Source organism: Labrus mixtus, chromosome 20, assembly GCF_963584025.1.
Source record: "Labrus mixtus chromosome 20, fLabMix1.1, whole genome shotgun sequence".
Taxonomy (NCBI): Eukaryota; Metazoa; Chordata; class Actinopteri; order Labriformes; family Labridae; genus Labrus; species Labrus mixtus.
The window spans coordinates 20,509,864-20,526,717 of NC_083631.1; the positions used below are offsets into that span (position 1 = coordinate 20,509,864).

The 16,854-nt window shown below is 42.6% G+C and overlaps 1 protein-coding gene across 3 annotated transcripts; it reads left to right on the plus strand.

Moving 5' to 3' along the window:
* The first annotated feature begins 4,390 nt into the window (after nucleotides 1-4,390).
* On the plus strand, nucleotides 4,391-13,781 carry wipf2b (WAS/WASL interacting protein family, member 2b). Of its 3 annotated transcripts, none has more exons than XM_061026209.1 (8): nucleotides 4,391-4,619; nucleotides 6,505-6,625; nucleotides 7,385-7,667; nucleotides 10,798-10,923; nucleotides 11,027-11,698; nucleotides 11,802-11,882; nucleotides 13,115-13,216; nucleotides 13,416-13,781. In XM_061026209.1, exons 2-8 carry the CDS (start codon nucleotides 6,560-6,562, stop codon nucleotides 13,454-13,456), a joined length of 1,371 nt encoding a protein of 456 aa, XP_060882192.1. In that variant the 5' UTR covers nucleotides 4,391-4,619; nucleotides 6,505-6,559; the 3' UTR covers nucleotides 13,457-13,781. The 3 variants fall into 3 exon arrangements, with proteins under 3 accessions (XP_060882192.1, XP_060882190.1, XP_060882191.1); XM_061026207.1 differs by having other exon boundaries at nucleotides 4,393-4,619; nucleotides 11,802-12,035; XM_061026208.1 differs by having other exon boundaries at nucleotides 4,395-4,619; nucleotides 7,385-7,517; nucleotides 11,802-12,035.
* The last annotated feature ends 3,073 nt before the right edge of the window (nucleotides 13,782-16,854 follow it).

The window sequence follows — 16,854 nt, forward strand, 5'->3', positions numbered from 1 at the left end:
GTTAAGGTCCTCCAAGCGGGCGGCCCAAGATGAAATCCAACCTGTTACTCCTTTCCCACATTTCATTCCCTAATCTCTCTCTCTGATTTCAAACTCTATCCACTGTCCTCTCTCTCCATCAAAGGCACAAAAAAATATATAAAAAAAGAAGCATAAGTAAGTAAAAGAAAATAATTGAAGTTAAATGCTGAATTTCATGAACCAGCTAAATGGAACTTTTTTGTGTAGCAGTTAATAAACTGCACTATGAGTCAGAGCTTATTGATTTGAGAGGAAAAGAAAGAGCGATAGAGAGAAAGAGGGAGAGAAAGATAGAGATCCAGCTCCAAAAGAGGAGAGTGGGGAGCTCAAACACTCCTGTTAGAACCTATCCTGCCAGTGTGGGACCTTCCTGGGCCCCCCTTTACGGGATAAGACGGGACCCAGGAGGTCCCCCCCTTTCTCGTAAAGAGGAGACCACCTGGGTCCCCTCTTACACCTTCTACTGACAGGACAGTGCCAGTATAGATCAACCAGCAACCATGCTGGTGACTCTACCTGACACTGAGGCCTGAACCTGGATCTAACCAGGTGTTTGAGCTCCACTTCTCCTCTTTGGGAGTGGTACTCTGACAGCTCACACGGGTCTGCACTATGAGTCAGAGCTTATTGATTTGAGAGGAAAAGAAAGAGCGATAGAGAGAAAGAGGGAGAGAAAGATAGAGATCCAGCTCCAAAAGAGGAGAGTGGGGAGCTCAAACACTCTCATTGGAGCCTGTCCTGACAGTGGGGACCTTTGGGGGTCCCCTACGTCTTACTGGCAGGACGGTGCCAGTATAGATCCACCAGCACCTGGCTCTTGGCGAGCCTTGGTCTATACAGACCATGCTGGTGACTCTACCTGACACTGAGGCCTCAACCTGGATCTAGCCAGGTGTTTGAGCTCCACTTCTCCTCTTTGGAAGTGGTACTCTGACTGTCCACACGGGTCCTATTTATAACCTCGGTTTGAGAGTTGTATGACGTATTCAATGACGTCATTAAAGGAACAGCGCGGATCGAACGTACCGCTGTATTTTGGTGTATTTGAATCCATGGTTACTAAGCTAGATAGGATCATTATAAATAAAATAACAAATAGGTCTATTATGTTGAATTGTAAATAGGCTACAATAAGCCCATGACATACCTGATAACACTCCCGTTTTGTATGAATGGAGATACAACGTTACCAGATCGTCTATTCGTCAAGATGCACACACCCAATCCAAAACTACAAAACTTAAACCTGACTGCGTTCTGCGCACGCGCAAAGCGAGAAGACGGTTTGATAACATTTATTTGTGTACTATTGTGTAACTTAATTAAAGTCATAAAAACACTCATTTGCTTCTTTCACATCAATATTTAATTCTGTTTTAAATATATGTTGCTATGGTAACAGTGATTGTTACAAATGAAAAGGACAGTAAAACACTCAGGCACCTGCTGTCTATTCATGGGTACCAAAAACTAGAATCTCTGGACCTGTCTGCACCTCTTTTACTGTGTGTTTGCTCTTCTGTCTTAGAAACAACAGAGTTCTCCTCCATGTGTGTCACTGTGCTCAAATGTCTGCATGAGTTGTTGATGCACACTGAGGCTACATTTTTCAGGATAGAAGAAAGACAAGACTGCAGAAATAATTATATTTGTGAAAAACTGAATTTACTCAAGATGATTTATTTTCTTTATTTGGACCTTGTTTTTGTTCATGGCAAAATATCATAAAATCCCAATACTGACAGCAGTAATAGACCTACTCACAGAAAAAATACTGAGCATTAGTCTACCTCAAATGCAAAAATCTTTAATTATTTGATAATGTAATATATGGAAAGAGGAGCTAAAGTGATAACGAGTGTTAATGTTACACAGTGAGTGATCTTGGGTATAATTGAAGCAAATCATTTGTCTGAGGGTTCTCTTTTAAAGGAATTAATTAAACACCCCTAAATAAGTTACATCTGAGCCCTTTTGGATCAAATGTATGTCAGGGTTGGTGCTGAAAGTACTAACACGACTTAATGAAATTAACCAGCTATACAAGTCAAAATACTACGTTCAAAGCTGATTTAAGAAAAAGTGACGCGCCCCATGGAGGTTAAGGTCCTCCAAGCGGGCGGCCCAAGATGAAATCCAACCTGTTACTCCTTTCCCACATTTCATTCCCTAATCTCTCTCTCTGATTTCCAACTCTATCCACTGTCCTCTCTCTCCATCAAAGGCACAAAAAAATATATAAAAAAAGAAGCATAAGTAAGTAAAAGAAAATAATTGAAGTTAAATGCTGAATTTCATGAACCAGCTAAATGGAACTTTTTTTGTGTAGCAGTTAATAAACTGCACTATGAGTCAGAGCTTATTGATTTGAGAGGAAAAGAAAGAGCGATAGAGAGAAAGAGGGAGAGAAAGATAGAGATCCAGCTCCAAAAGAGGAGAGTGGGGAGCTCAAACACTCCTGTTAGAACCTATCCTGCCAGTGTGGGACCTTCCTGGGCCCCCTTTTACGGGATAAGACGGGACCCAGGAGGTCCCCCCCTTTCTCGTAAAGAGGAGACCACCTGGGTCCCCTCTTACACCTTCTACTGACAGGACAGTGCCAGTATAGATCAACCAGCAACCATGCTGGTGACTCTACCTGACACTGAGGCCTGAACCTGGATCTAACCAGGTGTTTGAGCTCCACTTCTCCTCTTTGGGAGTGGTACTCTGACAGCTCACACGGGTCTGCACTATGAGTCAGAGCTTATTGATTTGAGAGGAAAAGAAAGAGCGATAGAGAGAAAGAGGGAGAGAAAGATAGAGATCCAGCTCCAAAAGAGGAGAGTGGGGAGCTCAAACACTCTCATTGGAGCCTGTCCTGACAGTGGGGACCTTTGGGGGTCCCCTACATCTTACTGGCAGGACGGTGCCAGTATAGATCCACCAGCACCTGGCTCTTGGCGAGCCTTGGTCTATACAGACCATGCTGGTGACTCTACCTGACACTGAGGCCTCAACCTGGATCTAGCCAGGTGTTTGAGCTCCACTTCTCCTCTTTGGAAGTGGTACTCTGACTGTTCACACGGGTCCTATTCATAACCTCGGTTTGAGAGTTGTATGACGTATTCAATGACGTCATTAAAGGAACAGCGCGGATCGAACGTGCTGTTGTCTTCATGTGTGTCCATGGTTACTAAGCTTGAAGATTCTAAATAAACAAAAACAATTCAAATGTAAACTCTTCTGTGCCCGCGACCGAGGGCTGAGCATGACTGCACCCTGCGCAGGCGCAAAGGCGAGAAGAGTAGACAGCTGGATGAATAATTTATTAGTAGCCAATGTAAGCCTATATTGATTTGTGGTAGTGTATATCGTATTTTAAGTAATTAAAAACATGAGTTTTCTCAAAGTCAACTTCTCTTACAAATGTCACTTCAATCTATCATTCAGAACCTTTATGTTTCCTACATGTTGCTATGGTAACAGTAGGCCTAATTGTTGCTAATGCAAAGGATCCATTACAATTTCACTAAACACAGCGTGATAAATTGCGATGTTATTTGTATATAAAATATATTTTTTAAATTAAGTATAAAGTGTGTTTTTATTGACTTAGGTCTACTTGATTCACACAACCCTATAGATAGATAGATAGATAGATAGATAGATAGATAGATACTTTATTTATCCCGAGGGAAATTCAAAGCATCCAGTAGCAGGTTACAAGACGTAGGCCTACATGATATTAAACATTTGTTATAAATTAAACCGCAAAACCGATCCCACCCCCCTCCCATACATATATATTAACCCGAAAATAAATAAAAAATAAAAAATAAATAAAATATTTAAAGAATACCCCTAGATGAATCAAACTTAAATCTGTGCAATTAAAAATAGACTTCTACAAGAAATGTACATAACCCGTGCAGTGATAAAAAAAAAATTAATTGTAAAATGTAATTTAAAGCAAGAACCTATAAACAGTTTAGGAAAAAATCTATATAATAATTTATCTATTAATCTATTAATAATTTAACAAATATATTATAATAATAATAAAAATAATAATAATAATAATTAAAAAAATAATAATAATAATAAAAAAATAATAATAATACAAATAAAAAGGTGTTGACCTTCTGAAGGTGTGTTGTTTATGTATGTACAGCAAAGTTTAAAAAGCAGATAGTGCAAAATTATCAAAAACAGACATTAAATAACAGGCAGTGCAAACATTAAATTAAAGGTGGTATTTAAATAAATGAGGTGATCATTAAAGTGATGCCATGTTCTTACAGGTAATGTTGCAGTGTAGATATCAGTCCATAGTATTAGTAGGACACTTTGAACAGAGGCTGTGTTGCATGAGAAGCAGCTCTGTGTGTTGCAGCTGCAGCACTGCTCTTCCTCGCGGGCTGGTCACGTGCTCCTGTGTGTTGACTGTGGGGGCAAAATAAAAAAAATAAAAAAAAATCTCTGCAGATCTGCAGCAGAGAGGCTAAAACAGAGCTAACTGTCTTCTGGAATACGAAACATCATCAGACCGAGGCGCGATAACAACAAACAGACAGACTGCAGTATGAGTTAACGTGCAGGGAGCCGCGTGCGTTCAGGTAGGATTTACTTCACCTGCATGTGTCGGTGATGCTGCACAGAGCTGCTGCTAATGCTAACACACACACACACACACACACACACACAGAGCTAACAGACAGGGCTACGCATTTAAATAACCAATAGTTTACATTATCACGTGAAGCTAAATCGATGTTTTTGTCGTGCGTGTTCAGGGGAAATGTTGTTTATTTAGCAAATAATCTCGCAAATAGTTCAGTTGAGATGCTAAAGTGTTAGCTTAGCAGGCTGCAGAGATTCAGAGTCAGGCCGGTGCTGATGCTGAGCTCAATGCTAGCCAGGAGCTAACTCAGCTAACGGAGCAATAGATATGAGGTCGTTTATTTTCTGATTCAACAAACAGAATAATGTTTTAGAGATCATAGTTGGGGGGGCTAAACAGTCTGTTTAATAAATCACACATGGTTTGATACCCCTGGATGTTTTAACCTGGTCTGATGTGGCCTGCAGAGAAATCATGATGATGCTGCTCTGCTGTCTGAATTGCAATTAAATACCCATTTTAAACACATGAAACCTGGTGTTAAGAAGCCTTTAGGGATTGAGATTTAAGATTAGCTTCACACTACATGTGGCCTGATGTGATCCGGTCAAGATTAACCCTCCTCCTCCTCCTCCTCCTCCTCAGCTCTGAGAAAAACAATCAAGGTTTTACACATTTTAAATCTGTTGTTTGTGAGTGCCTTCCTGTTTGATGACACTGCAGTAAGTCTGGTCTGGAGGGATAAAAATGAGTACAGTTTATATTTTTTTAGTCCTGAAAAATTAAACCATGGGTCCAGAATCTAAAGAAAAAAAAAACAGGTTTTAAATTTTTTTTGGAAGTGTATTTATTCTATAGAGCAGGGGTGTCCAAAGTGCGGCCCGAGGGCCATTTGTCGTCCCCTTGAGGGGATTTTTTGCGGCCCGTGACTTCAAATGAATAATCAGAAGATTTTGGCCCGAGGCCTCGATTAAGATTGGCACATTATCTTATTTTTCAATTATTGTTAACAAAGGCTGAACAATATTCCTAAAATAGAAAATGTTCAGTAACATGTTCGTTGTTGTTTTTTTTAAATCTACAGCTTTTACTATTTTCCACATTTTTTTGTAAACTATGAAAAAAAAACGTACGCAAAGTTTTTGCAAACAAGCAGACTGTTGTTTAACCATTTAATGACCTGAGCTGAATGCAGAAAGCTTGAACCATGTTACAGGTTTGATTCTGAGAAAAAACAACAAATAAAGTAGAACAAAGAAATCAAAATATTTGATTTCCTTTTATTAAAGCGTTTCTTTAGCGAGCCGTTTGATTCTGATCTACAAAGCTTTACTATTTTTTCAACTATATTCTAAAAAACAAAACCTGTGGCCCGCGAGCGATTCTAACACGACAATTTTGGCCCGCAAGAAAAAAAGTTTGGACACCACTGCTGTAGATCATTGGTTCCAAACCTGAGGTCTGGGGCCAAAAATGTCAGGGAGGGGGGCAAGGCTTTATCGGCTCTGAGGTCGTCAAAGTTAGATTTTCATGATGAAACACTTACTGGATAGTTTATTCAAAGGTCTTCTGGTAAGAATGATTGTGTTCTGTGGGTTCTGTTGTTGTTACCTCTGCTTTGTTAACTAGAGCCTGACTGGCACACACCGCCGCTGCTCAAAGGAGACCAGTGTTACACAACATTGTGTCTCCCTTCTGAAAGTGACACATCCTGCACTCAGGGTCATAAACTTATTCTCTCATTTCCCCCCACTATGTGGAGTCATTTGAAGTTTTTCCAGCTTGAGGTTGAAATTTCACTGAGTGGTTTCTGTACAACAGCAGCCGATCTAAACTCATCTCGCGGTGAAGTTTGACGTGTGTGTTTGTGTACGTTTCAGGAGGATCAGGTGTGTGTGTGTGTGTGTGTGACACAGCAGCAGCAGCAGCAGCAGGATGCCCATCCCTCCCCCTCCTCCCCCACCTCCAGGAGGACCCCCACCTCCCCCCACCTTCAGCCAGGTAACACTGCACACACAGTCCTCGTCGTTATTATCTTCCCTCATCGTCCCCGTGTCCTCTTGGGTCGGGTCACATGACGATGAAGAGCTGCAGGGTAAACGGTGTCACTTTGAGTTTGGTGATCCTCGGACTCTTCTGCACATACATTCTTACTGTTTCCTCCGCAGGAAAATGTCGTCATGGGTACGAGCTGAAACACGTAATTACTGTCCAACCATGCAGATTCTGATTGAAATTAAATTCTGGTACTTAATAGAAGCTTGAGCCAAAGTCAACTGGACTATATTTGATGTTTGATTATGTATGCAGAATACATGTAATCGTTTGTTATTCTACATGTTTACACTCGGCTGAGTTGGATAATGTAGACCTGAAATATAAATTCAGTTTGTTTAAATCACCACCTCCACACGCACAGCCTCGTGGACTTTGAGGCACGTTCCCGGTAAGTGTGTGAGTGCTTTGTGCTGTCCTGCTGTCAAATCGTCAAGTGTGCGACGGAGAGTCCAGACTTTCTCGTGAGACGTACTTTACAAATGATAGACGTAATGAATAAAAAAAAAAAAAAACTCGAGATGAGAATTATTTCCTTTTTGTGGATCAAGTTGTATTTGTAGATTTTGACATTTTGCCGTTTGTTATCCTGGAACATTTTGTGACTTTACTCATTATTTGAATGCCTTTTCTTCCCTGTTGAAACATGTAAGTTTGGAATTTCTGTCACATTATCTGATGGTGTAACTACCCCTCTCACCCCAGGCCAACACCAGCCCCCCCAAACTGAGCAAAGAGGAGACTAAAGGCCGCGGCGCTCTGCTGTCTGACATCTGTAACGGCACCCGGCTAAAGAAGGTGGCGGTGGTGAACGACCGCAGCGCTCCCATGCTCGACAGTAAGAGCCAAACACCAAAGAGCCAAACACCCCCCACAGACCACCCATACATTCGTTTATACCAATACCTACACCAGCAGCAGAGCCAGCCCAGACAACAGGGGGCGCCGTCCGAGGAGCAGCAGAGGACCTCTGCTTTTTCGCTAGAGAGTAAGACCAAAAAGCTACTGTCACGTCAGAGGAAGCCTGCAGGGGGCAGCAGGGTCACAGCCAGCCGCCATCTTTCTGACCACAAACCTCACATATAGAGACCGAACAAACAAAGAACTATTTTAAAAGGAACAGGTCCAAGATTGAATTTCTGAAGTTTAAATAATTCACAGACTTGTTGTGATTACAGCTGAGTCGTTTCACAGGCGTTTGCTGATGCGAGCATCTTTAAGATGAGGACTCTCATCAACTCTCCAAATCGCTGGCTTAAGGGGAAAAAATCCACTTTAAAATGAGGGAAATAATTGAGTTTTTCTGCAGACACATCACACAAACACACTCACTGTTTGTTCATGTTTTTCTGTTTTTTGTCCCACTTTTTTCCGTTCCACTCTTATCAGTACGGTTTCTGTCACAACTTCCACTTAAAAAAAAAATTATAATAATGATTTCACTCTGCTTTAACTTCTTCTCTCCTTCTCCGCTGAGCCTGTTTGAAGTGGAGCTGATACTGGTTTGCATACTTACACGTCTGGGATGAAGTATTTTTTTTTTTTTTTTGTTTAGGCAGTGACCTCGCTCACACAGCGACACAAGAATCCTGTCAATAGACGGGTTAAAAGTCTCAACTCGTTTATTGACGGGTAGTGACAGAGCGGCTGGTTCGATCCTGCAGCGTCCTGCAGAGCACCTGCTGGACTCATTACGTTGCAGCTGCATCACTTGTGTGGTTTGAAGCGTCTGCTGGCCAGTTGAATGTTACACATTCTTACATGTCAGAGCTGTTTCTGCTTTAACATGTTTCATAAACACTGAGGCAGAATATTTATTCCGTCAACTGATTTGATAGATTGTTTTTTTTCTGCCCATTCAGAGATGATTTATAGATTAGCTGTTCAAAAAAATTTAGAAAATTCATTCATTTTTTAAAAGCAGAATAAGGAAACTGATCATGGCTACAGCTTTAGTTTTGGTACCAAATGTGAACTACGTTTGGTTTTGGCTTCATAGACCTTTATAAGAAGTGGGCGTAGCCATCATGACATCACTCATTGGTTTGTTGACCACAGCCTGGAGTTCAACATTTTGGCCATCACCATGTACTGTTTGTTCTGTGGAGTCGGCCTTATTTGAATGAGACGGTTTCTAAACGTTGCCATACCATTATCCTGGTAGCCAAGTCGCTTATCTCCACAAGTTGCCCTGCCTGAAATCCTCCCCTTCATTATGGTCTGTCATGATGTCTGGAAGAAAACTAGAGATCAGTGCAGTGTACTCACGAGGAGAAAAGTTTACTTTGGTATTGAACCGGCTGAGAAGTGGGAGCATCTTCTCAGACTTCTACACAATCAGGTTTCCTTTTGAAAACCAGTGGAGTCGCCCCCCTGCTGGACATTACAAAGAATGCAGGTTCAAAGAGCTTCACAGTCATTTTAATAACCAGTGGCTACGTCCACTTCTTATAAACAGTCTTTCCTCTAAGATGATCAGCTGAATCTGGTTCAGTTTAAAGTCGCACAAAATAAGAAAGAACATTATTTGGAGTTATGATTTTTTTATTTTCAGTATAGTCCTTGTTATAAATCAAATGACCCACAATTGTAATTTGTATCCTGATGTAACATCTCTAAAATTTGCTAATTTATTTTTAATTATGAGTCTAAAAAACAAAAAAAATTATCATTTAAAATATTATAAAAAAAAAAAAAAATCCCAACACTCGTCCTTTGTGAACAAAACCAGATTGCTGACATCAACTGTACAAACCTGTGTTGAGGTAGTTGGTGGAAGGATACTCTGGTGTTGAACAAGAAATAGTTCCTCCTACAGCTGAGGCCTGTGTCACAGCTCAGCCTTCGGCAAGGTGTGCAAGCATGCTAGCTTGTTAGCTGTTAACTAGCATTGAGTTGCTATGCCTGGCTGTAACGTGACTGCGCTGAGCGAGCTACCGAGCAGATTTTATGGTTTCTCTGCTTCTTCTTCTTTTTTTAAGCTAACCTGCTTCCTTAATACTATTTTTACAAACTGTGTATCACCTGAGCTGCAGTAGAACCACGCCTGTATGTGGAGCAGGCTTGTGTTAGTGACAGTCCGCCCAGCTCACCTGCTTCCTGTTTACCTTCAGTGGAGGAGTGTAACACCTGACTGGGTAGCAGACGTCTTTGATGTTACAATAACAGCATGTGGCTACGTAGAGCTGCACGAAATATCCCGACAAACTTTGGTTTATTTCAACTCTGACCTCGGCCTTTTCCGTCCCCACCTGTTGTGATTTCGCACCCTGAATTAAAACGGGCTGGCTGATTGGAAGAAAACTTTTCTCCACCTGAGATCTGTGAGGCTCAGCGATGTCACAGAGCAGTGAACTCTCTGTTCATGTTGGAATAAACCACTTTTGTCCGTTTGAACGCTCACACACAGGTGTTTTCAATCACTCTGATTGATTAGACCTCGCTCCGGGGGAGAAAAAAAAAAAGGTCTAATCAGGGATAACAAGTGAACTCACCTGTGAAGGTGAACTGCAGGGGCTTGATTTCATTCCCCTTTATGCACTGAATAATGTTCAGACACAGCGTTGAGTGGATTGAGAGTACTTTACCGGATGATTGAACATTAATTCAACTATTTTTCAAAGTTTAAATTCTCTTAAGAGAACAGCTTTTATTAGATTTGTGCTGACGATGCAACTTTTAAAATTCCGCTCACAGTTTGTCTGAACATGTTGAATCTATTTAAAACAAGCAAAGTGTTGTTAGGTGGAGTCATGATGTTGCCTCATAGTTTTTTTTTTTTGTGATGTCATAGATTATAATTTGATGTTTTTTTGTTTTTTTTTCGACTGTTTGTTTGTCACTCATGTTGTGCCGTCGGTGATGTCATCGGAGCGTCGGGGGGAGCGTAAACACGTCATTTAATTTTACCTCTCACCTCATCTTAACCTCATCTCACTTCAGTGTTTTGACTTACCTGACCTAACCTGCAACCCCACCTCACCTCCACACACACCTCCACTCATTCATACAGTCTGTGATGTCATCGTAGTGTCATCGTAGAGTCGATGTAGTGTAGTGACCTCGTGCACTCGGGAGGCAGAGCGCTCATATACCTGTCCAATGGTTGTGGTTCTCAGAGCCCAAAGGAGGCGGAGCAGCGACAGGGGGAGCCAATGGCAGTGCAGCTGGAAGTCCTTCAGGTTCTGTTCCACCGATAGGAGGACTGTTCACAGGTGGCGTCCCCAAACTGAGACCGGTTGGCGGTAAGGAGTTACACTGATTGATCATATTGTTGTTATTATTTGGTGTATTTTTATGAATGAGGAGTTCCTTTGGATGTTCGATGTCCTCCATGTTTTTTCGCAGACGGTTCCTCGGGACGTTCTCCCTCCACTCGTGCCGCAGCACCCCGCCCACCCAGCCATCGCCACGATGACGCAGACAGTCCTTCCCCTCAGGCGTTGTCACCCATGGAGACGAGTCGTACCCAGCGGCCCTCTCTGCCCAACCTGACCTCCTCTCCCTCACCCTCCACCCCCTCCTCTGCAGCTTCCTCCCCCTCCACCAGCATGAAGCACTCCTCCTCCGCACCGCCTCCCCCTCCTCCTGTCTGTCGCCGTGGAAACGCCCCCTCTCCTCCCTCCTCTTCCTCTGCTTACAACAGAGAGAAGCCCCTCCCCCCAACCCCGAACAACACTCCTCCCCTCCCGTCAAAACCTCCCCCATCTCCAGGCAACAGCAGACGTCCGCCCACCTCGGGTGGAAACCCCGGCGCCTCCTCCACTTCCTCAACTCTGGCTCCACCCCCTCCACCTTACCGCATCAGTAATGGTCCCACATGTGGAAGTGGCGAGGCGGCGCCCGAGCTGCCACAGCGTCACAACTCGCTCGGCAACAAGAGGACTGCCCCCTCACCTGGAGGCCACACCCCCACCAGAGGCCCCGCCCCTCCACCTCCTCCTGCTTCCCCCACCCCTTCTCAACAGGGCGCCAACAGGCCACCACCCCCCATCCGAGATGTTCCAGGTAGAGGGGCAGGTGAGGCCTCAGCGTGTTTTCTGAACAGATTAATGAAATGGTTTCTGGTGTTGATAACTTTATTGATCCTCTCATTGATCACTTCATTCATCTCTGTCCTCAGCCCCTCCTGTTCCCGCTCAGCCTTCTGCGTCGAGGGCGGGAGGCAGAGAAGCCCCGCTCCCCCCTCCTTACAGGACACACGGTAGCCCCTCCCTCTCCTCTGACCCCCCTGTCAGAGGGAAACCTCCTCCCCCGCCAACCCGCACCCCGGCCGCTCCTCCCCCGCCTCCCCCTCCCATCCGCAACGGACACTCCTCCTCTACCACCTCCTCTTCCATCCCTCGTTCGTTTGTCGGTGAGTCACGTCTCTGATCCAGATGGAAACAGCTCAGTGTCGGTGAAACCCCGGAGTTTTACTTTCAATCTAAACACTCACTTTGCAACATTTTATGAAACACTAGCAGTATTCACACGATATCTCCACCAGGCTTTGAATTGAAAAGATGAAACTACAAATGCAACAAGTATCGATCTTTCTGATTCTGATGCGTCAATTTGATAGTAGATAAATTAAGAAAACGTGCATGAACATGGCCTCCAGAATATCAAAATGTATTGTCTTGATATTGAGATGATATCAGAAAGTATAGAAATATAGATATATATATTTTTGTAGTAGATAGGGGTGTAAAGTTTATTGTTTATTATGTGCTCAAAGGGCATTCAAAAAACTGTTGCCTTCATAAACTAAAAGGTGGAAGTGTAATTAAAAAGAAATATTTTTTACATATAGACTATATTACTTCATTTCATTCTAAAATATTTTATTTCATTCATATGTTTTATTTATTGGAGACTCTTTTGGTTGAAGGTTTATTTTAGTTTATTTAGTTTTTTTTTTTTTTTTTTACAATGTTTAATTTAAAATGTTACTAAAAAGTAACCTGAGCAGGTGTACAAGTCTGAACTTAGCCCAATTTGTAAAAGGGAAATTCTAAGTGATAATAAAGGAAAAAGTGTCCCTTTACTGTACCGAACCGAAGCTTCAGAACTTGGAACCATACCGAACCGAACTTTTTGTGCACCGTTACGCCCCTACTAGTAGATGAGTATGTGATCATAAAGCGCTGACTACTAATTCTGTCTAAAGCAAATTCTTTCAAATACTCTAATCATTACACTTTGTGGACCAGATGAGTTGGCAGGTAATAGTTCGGCTCTTCCTCAAAGTTTTTTTTAATGATTCTTGATGTTTCTGCTGTTTTGATTTAAGCTGTTATTTAAATTCTCTCATTGGTTCCCAAAGTTTCACTCTCGTCCTCCATCAGTCTCTCCTCTTCTCGCCCTCTCACTTCTCCTTCACCAGTCAGTTTATCAACAGCAGAAAAAAGGAATAAATAAAGAACTGATGAGTCATGTCTCCTTCTTCCGCAGATGATTTCGAGTCCAAGTATTCATTTCATTCTCTGGACGACTTCCCTCCTCCCGACGAGTACCGACACTTCGCCAAGATCTACCCAAGCAAGGCCAACAGAGGTACGCGCAGAGAACAGTGCTTTATATACAGTTTAATGAGTCAAAACAAGTTTCCCTCTGGATTTGGACGATCGAAGCTGTAAATGATAACACTTTGATTTAGCTTCTCTCACACTGAAATGTCTGAAACATTGTAATAGTGAGTTAGTGCTTTAGTTAGAAGGGGGAGGAGCTTAAAATCAATCTTTGTTTGTTGCAGTGATGAGAGGAGCTCCACCACTGCCACCTGTCGGCAGGTGAACCATGACAAGGACTACACGGCTGGACCCCCCCCCACACACACACACACACACACACGCTCTACCCCGCTTCCTGTTTGATGACATGACGTCCAGCTTTATCATCACCGTCGCCTTCATCACCACCTCATCTTGAGATCATGGCTTATTGCCCCCAGGGAAAGCGCCGATCTGACTGGCTGAGGAGAGCTCTCACCTGATTGGCCGATGAGACCTCTGATCTGATTGGCCGACGCAGCAGAACCGCGTTAAACTGCTCAGGAAGTGATGCAGAGTGTTCAGAGTGATGATGACGAGGTTGTTTCCTGCTCTACAAACTTGTTTCAGCATCTTGTTCTCTTAACAAACCCCCCCTTCCCCCCCTGCAGTTTTTATTTTTATTTTTATTTTGCACTTGCACTTTTTGTTGAAAAAAAACCAGCTGCTCCACCTGTCTACCACTGTCTGACACATGAAGGAGAACAGTTTGTGGAGCCAAAAGCTGCTTCAGGGACACCTCAGACTGAATGGATATGAACTAAAAATGATAAAGACGGAGTGTGTCGTGGAGCTGCGTTTCCATTATGAACAACTGCAGGTCAATATTTTTGGGGAGAAAGACTTTTCTGAGAGCTTGACTGGTGTGTAAGCGCTCGTGACAGCTCCTCTGCGGCTCTGCACATTTACCTACAGTGCTGTCAATCATGGCGTCGTACTCCTTTTATAGTATCACATAACTATTAAAAATGAACATAAATCAGCATGATAAGAACTAACTATAATGACAGTCTGTCTACAAACCCACAAATTATGAGAAAAGTCCATCCTCTCTTGTCTTTTGCCTTCCCTAGTTTTAAGAAAATGTGTGCTTAAACAGGCAGTTTGGAGGTTTTCCCTTCGTGACATCACAAAGGGCAGTAACCCCTCCCCCATGGTGGGTGACACTCCCACAGCTAGGTGTTTGTTCTGCCCTCTGAGTCTGCCATCTCACCGTAAACAATAGGACATGGAGCGAGAAAGCCCAAACTACATCCCCTTCCAGAGAGGGGGCGTGGTCAGACACCGCGCATTTACATATTTAAAGGTACAGACACAGAAACAGCCTGTTCTGAGCAAGGCTGAAACAGAGGGGTTTATAGGCATGATCAAATACAAGATCAGAGTGGATTAAGAACAAGAAACTTCACAGACATGTTTTGAGGAGCTCTGAGACTTTTTTTTAAAACTTCTTGAAAAGGAGGATAATACGTGACCTTTAACTAATGTCCCATCTGTTAACATGGAGAAGGCGAGCGTTATTACCTTTTACGGGTCAGTAGGGGGAGCCCCAAATGTTTTGGCTTCACTTTCAGGGTATGCTGATGATGATGTCCATCTTTTTACACGGTCTCTGGGAGAAAGAAACTTAACGACAAAAAAAAAAAGTTTTAGACTGAATATGTTCAAGCAGCAAAGTGACCAAGTGTTCCCTTTTTAATGTTTTTAATTCAGACGTCCTCATAAACCACAAAAACAAACTCACACCGCTCCTCGAGAGAGAGCTGGATCTGGATTTGAACTTCTACCAAGAGGGTTCTGAAGAAAGTAGTCTGGGATCATATCCTGCTTCACTCTGACACTCTGAACCAACGTGGAGGATGAACCGTTTACAGACTGTCATGACGACACGTGTAACACCTGTAAATACTTCGGCTCACCTGCATCATGTAAGCCCTGCGACGCGCTTCATTTTCATGGTTACGTGACCCGATGTGACCTCGGACAGAGACACGGATCAGTTTCTGAGGAGGTTGAATCTTTAAGTGCCAATGTGGACAGAAAATGACCTGTCCCCCCCCCCCCCCTCCTTGACTCCTCCCCCTGCTGCAGGTAGCTTGGCGGGTCATACCATGTTGCTCTGATGTAAGGGGGGTGAAGGGACAGACAATCACGGCCACACAGGAAGTCTTCCACCTGCAGCAGGGACTCTTATTCCCCTTTCTCTTACTTCCTCTCTCCTTTGTGCCCATTTCATTTTGCTCATTACTATCCATCCTTTTGCTCCTCTTTTTGAGCTCCTCCCATTCTTCCTTCTCATCCCTCCTTGCTTCCTCGTCCCTCGCTCTTTTTCTAATTTCTTCTGTTATATCTTCCCTCCCCCTGCGCCTTTTTTACCATCTCCCTCCTTCCCGTCCTCTCCATCCAGCCTCCATTCCCCTTTGATCCTCCTCTTCGTTCCTTGTTTTTTTTTTTTGTTTCTCTTCATCCTTGAGCGTTTTATAATTGTCGTCATGACGCCGACGTCTCCATTTTCTACATGCAGTGTTAAAAAAAAAAAAAAATTCACCCATAGTTCAAAGTGTTTCATGTGATGAGATAATAACCGTGGCTGTCAGGACGAGACAACAGAAAATGTATTATGTATGAAAATTGTCAATATTCTACATGTATAGTGATTTATTTTTATGAGGAGAAGTGGCAGGAATTGAGAATGAAATCAAAATATTATGAGTTAAAAAGTCAGAATCGTAAAAAAAATGTATGTTGATGTAAAAAAATGAAAACATGACGGTAAATCTGTGAAGGTTTGATAAGAAATAAGACGTGAGGAAGTTTGTACAAAAGTCATAGCAGGTCAACATAATGAGATAAAGCCACTTGTCCACCGAGCGTTTTTTTTTTTTTTACGTCTCTTTTCAGTGAGTAGAGAGCCGAGTAGAGGGATGGTGTGAAATAATGACTTTATCTCATAATATTAGGATTTTAACGATGAAGATTTGCTTTCCGTTTTATTAAATTGATCATAAGATAAGAACTTTTTCTTTAGCGTCACAACTGTTTCTCGTAACATCATTTTTTTTTTTTTAAATCTGCAAATGAAGACTCTTAAAGTGGACTTTAAGACGTCCTATCTCATCGTCCGTCCTGAAGCTGGGTCACTTGGTCATCACTACCTCCACATGTCTTAATGAACCTGAATGGATTGAGTTCATTAATTGATTTCCTCTGTCAGTGCCGCAGGAGAACATCAGTTCCTGTTGTACTCTTCTTCTGTGGTTTAAATTCAGTTTGTTTTTTTTTCATTTTGGTTTGTTGGTCCGTGTGGGGGAGCATGTTTCCGTTTTTTTATGTTTTAATGATTGAAAAAAAAAAAAAAGAAATCGCAGGTCATACTGATGAGTTTTGTTTGAAAGTTTAAGTGAGCACCCTCATCAATGTGATTATTTAACATTGTGATGACGAGCTTCAGTCGCAGTTGAACACGATTCATCTCAACCTTTTAACGACAAACCTCCGTTTACCTCCGGCCTTCTTAAAGTCAGCCATGTTTACTGCTAACAGCGACCCCGAAGGCCCGTTCCTCTTCATCGTAATAAGTCACCACGTTGTTCTCCCAATCTACATCGGCCTATTCTCAACAGAACGTTAAAATGGCAAAAA

Bases quoted from the DNA above. Each gene is read 5' to 3' on its own strand.
- wipf2b (XM_061026207.1), top strand. From the start codon at position 6,560: ATGCCCATCCCTCCCCCTCCTCCCCCACCTCCAGGAGGACCCCCACCT. The intron at 12,036-13,114 runs GTGAGTCACGTC...CTTCTTCCGCAG, and splicing joins CATCCCTCGTTCGTTTGTCG to ATGATTTCGAGTCCAAGTAT. The intron at 13,217-13,415 runs GTACGCGCAGAG...TGTTTGTTGCAG, and splicing joins CCCAAGCAAGGCCAACAGAG to TGATGAGAGGAGCTCCACCA.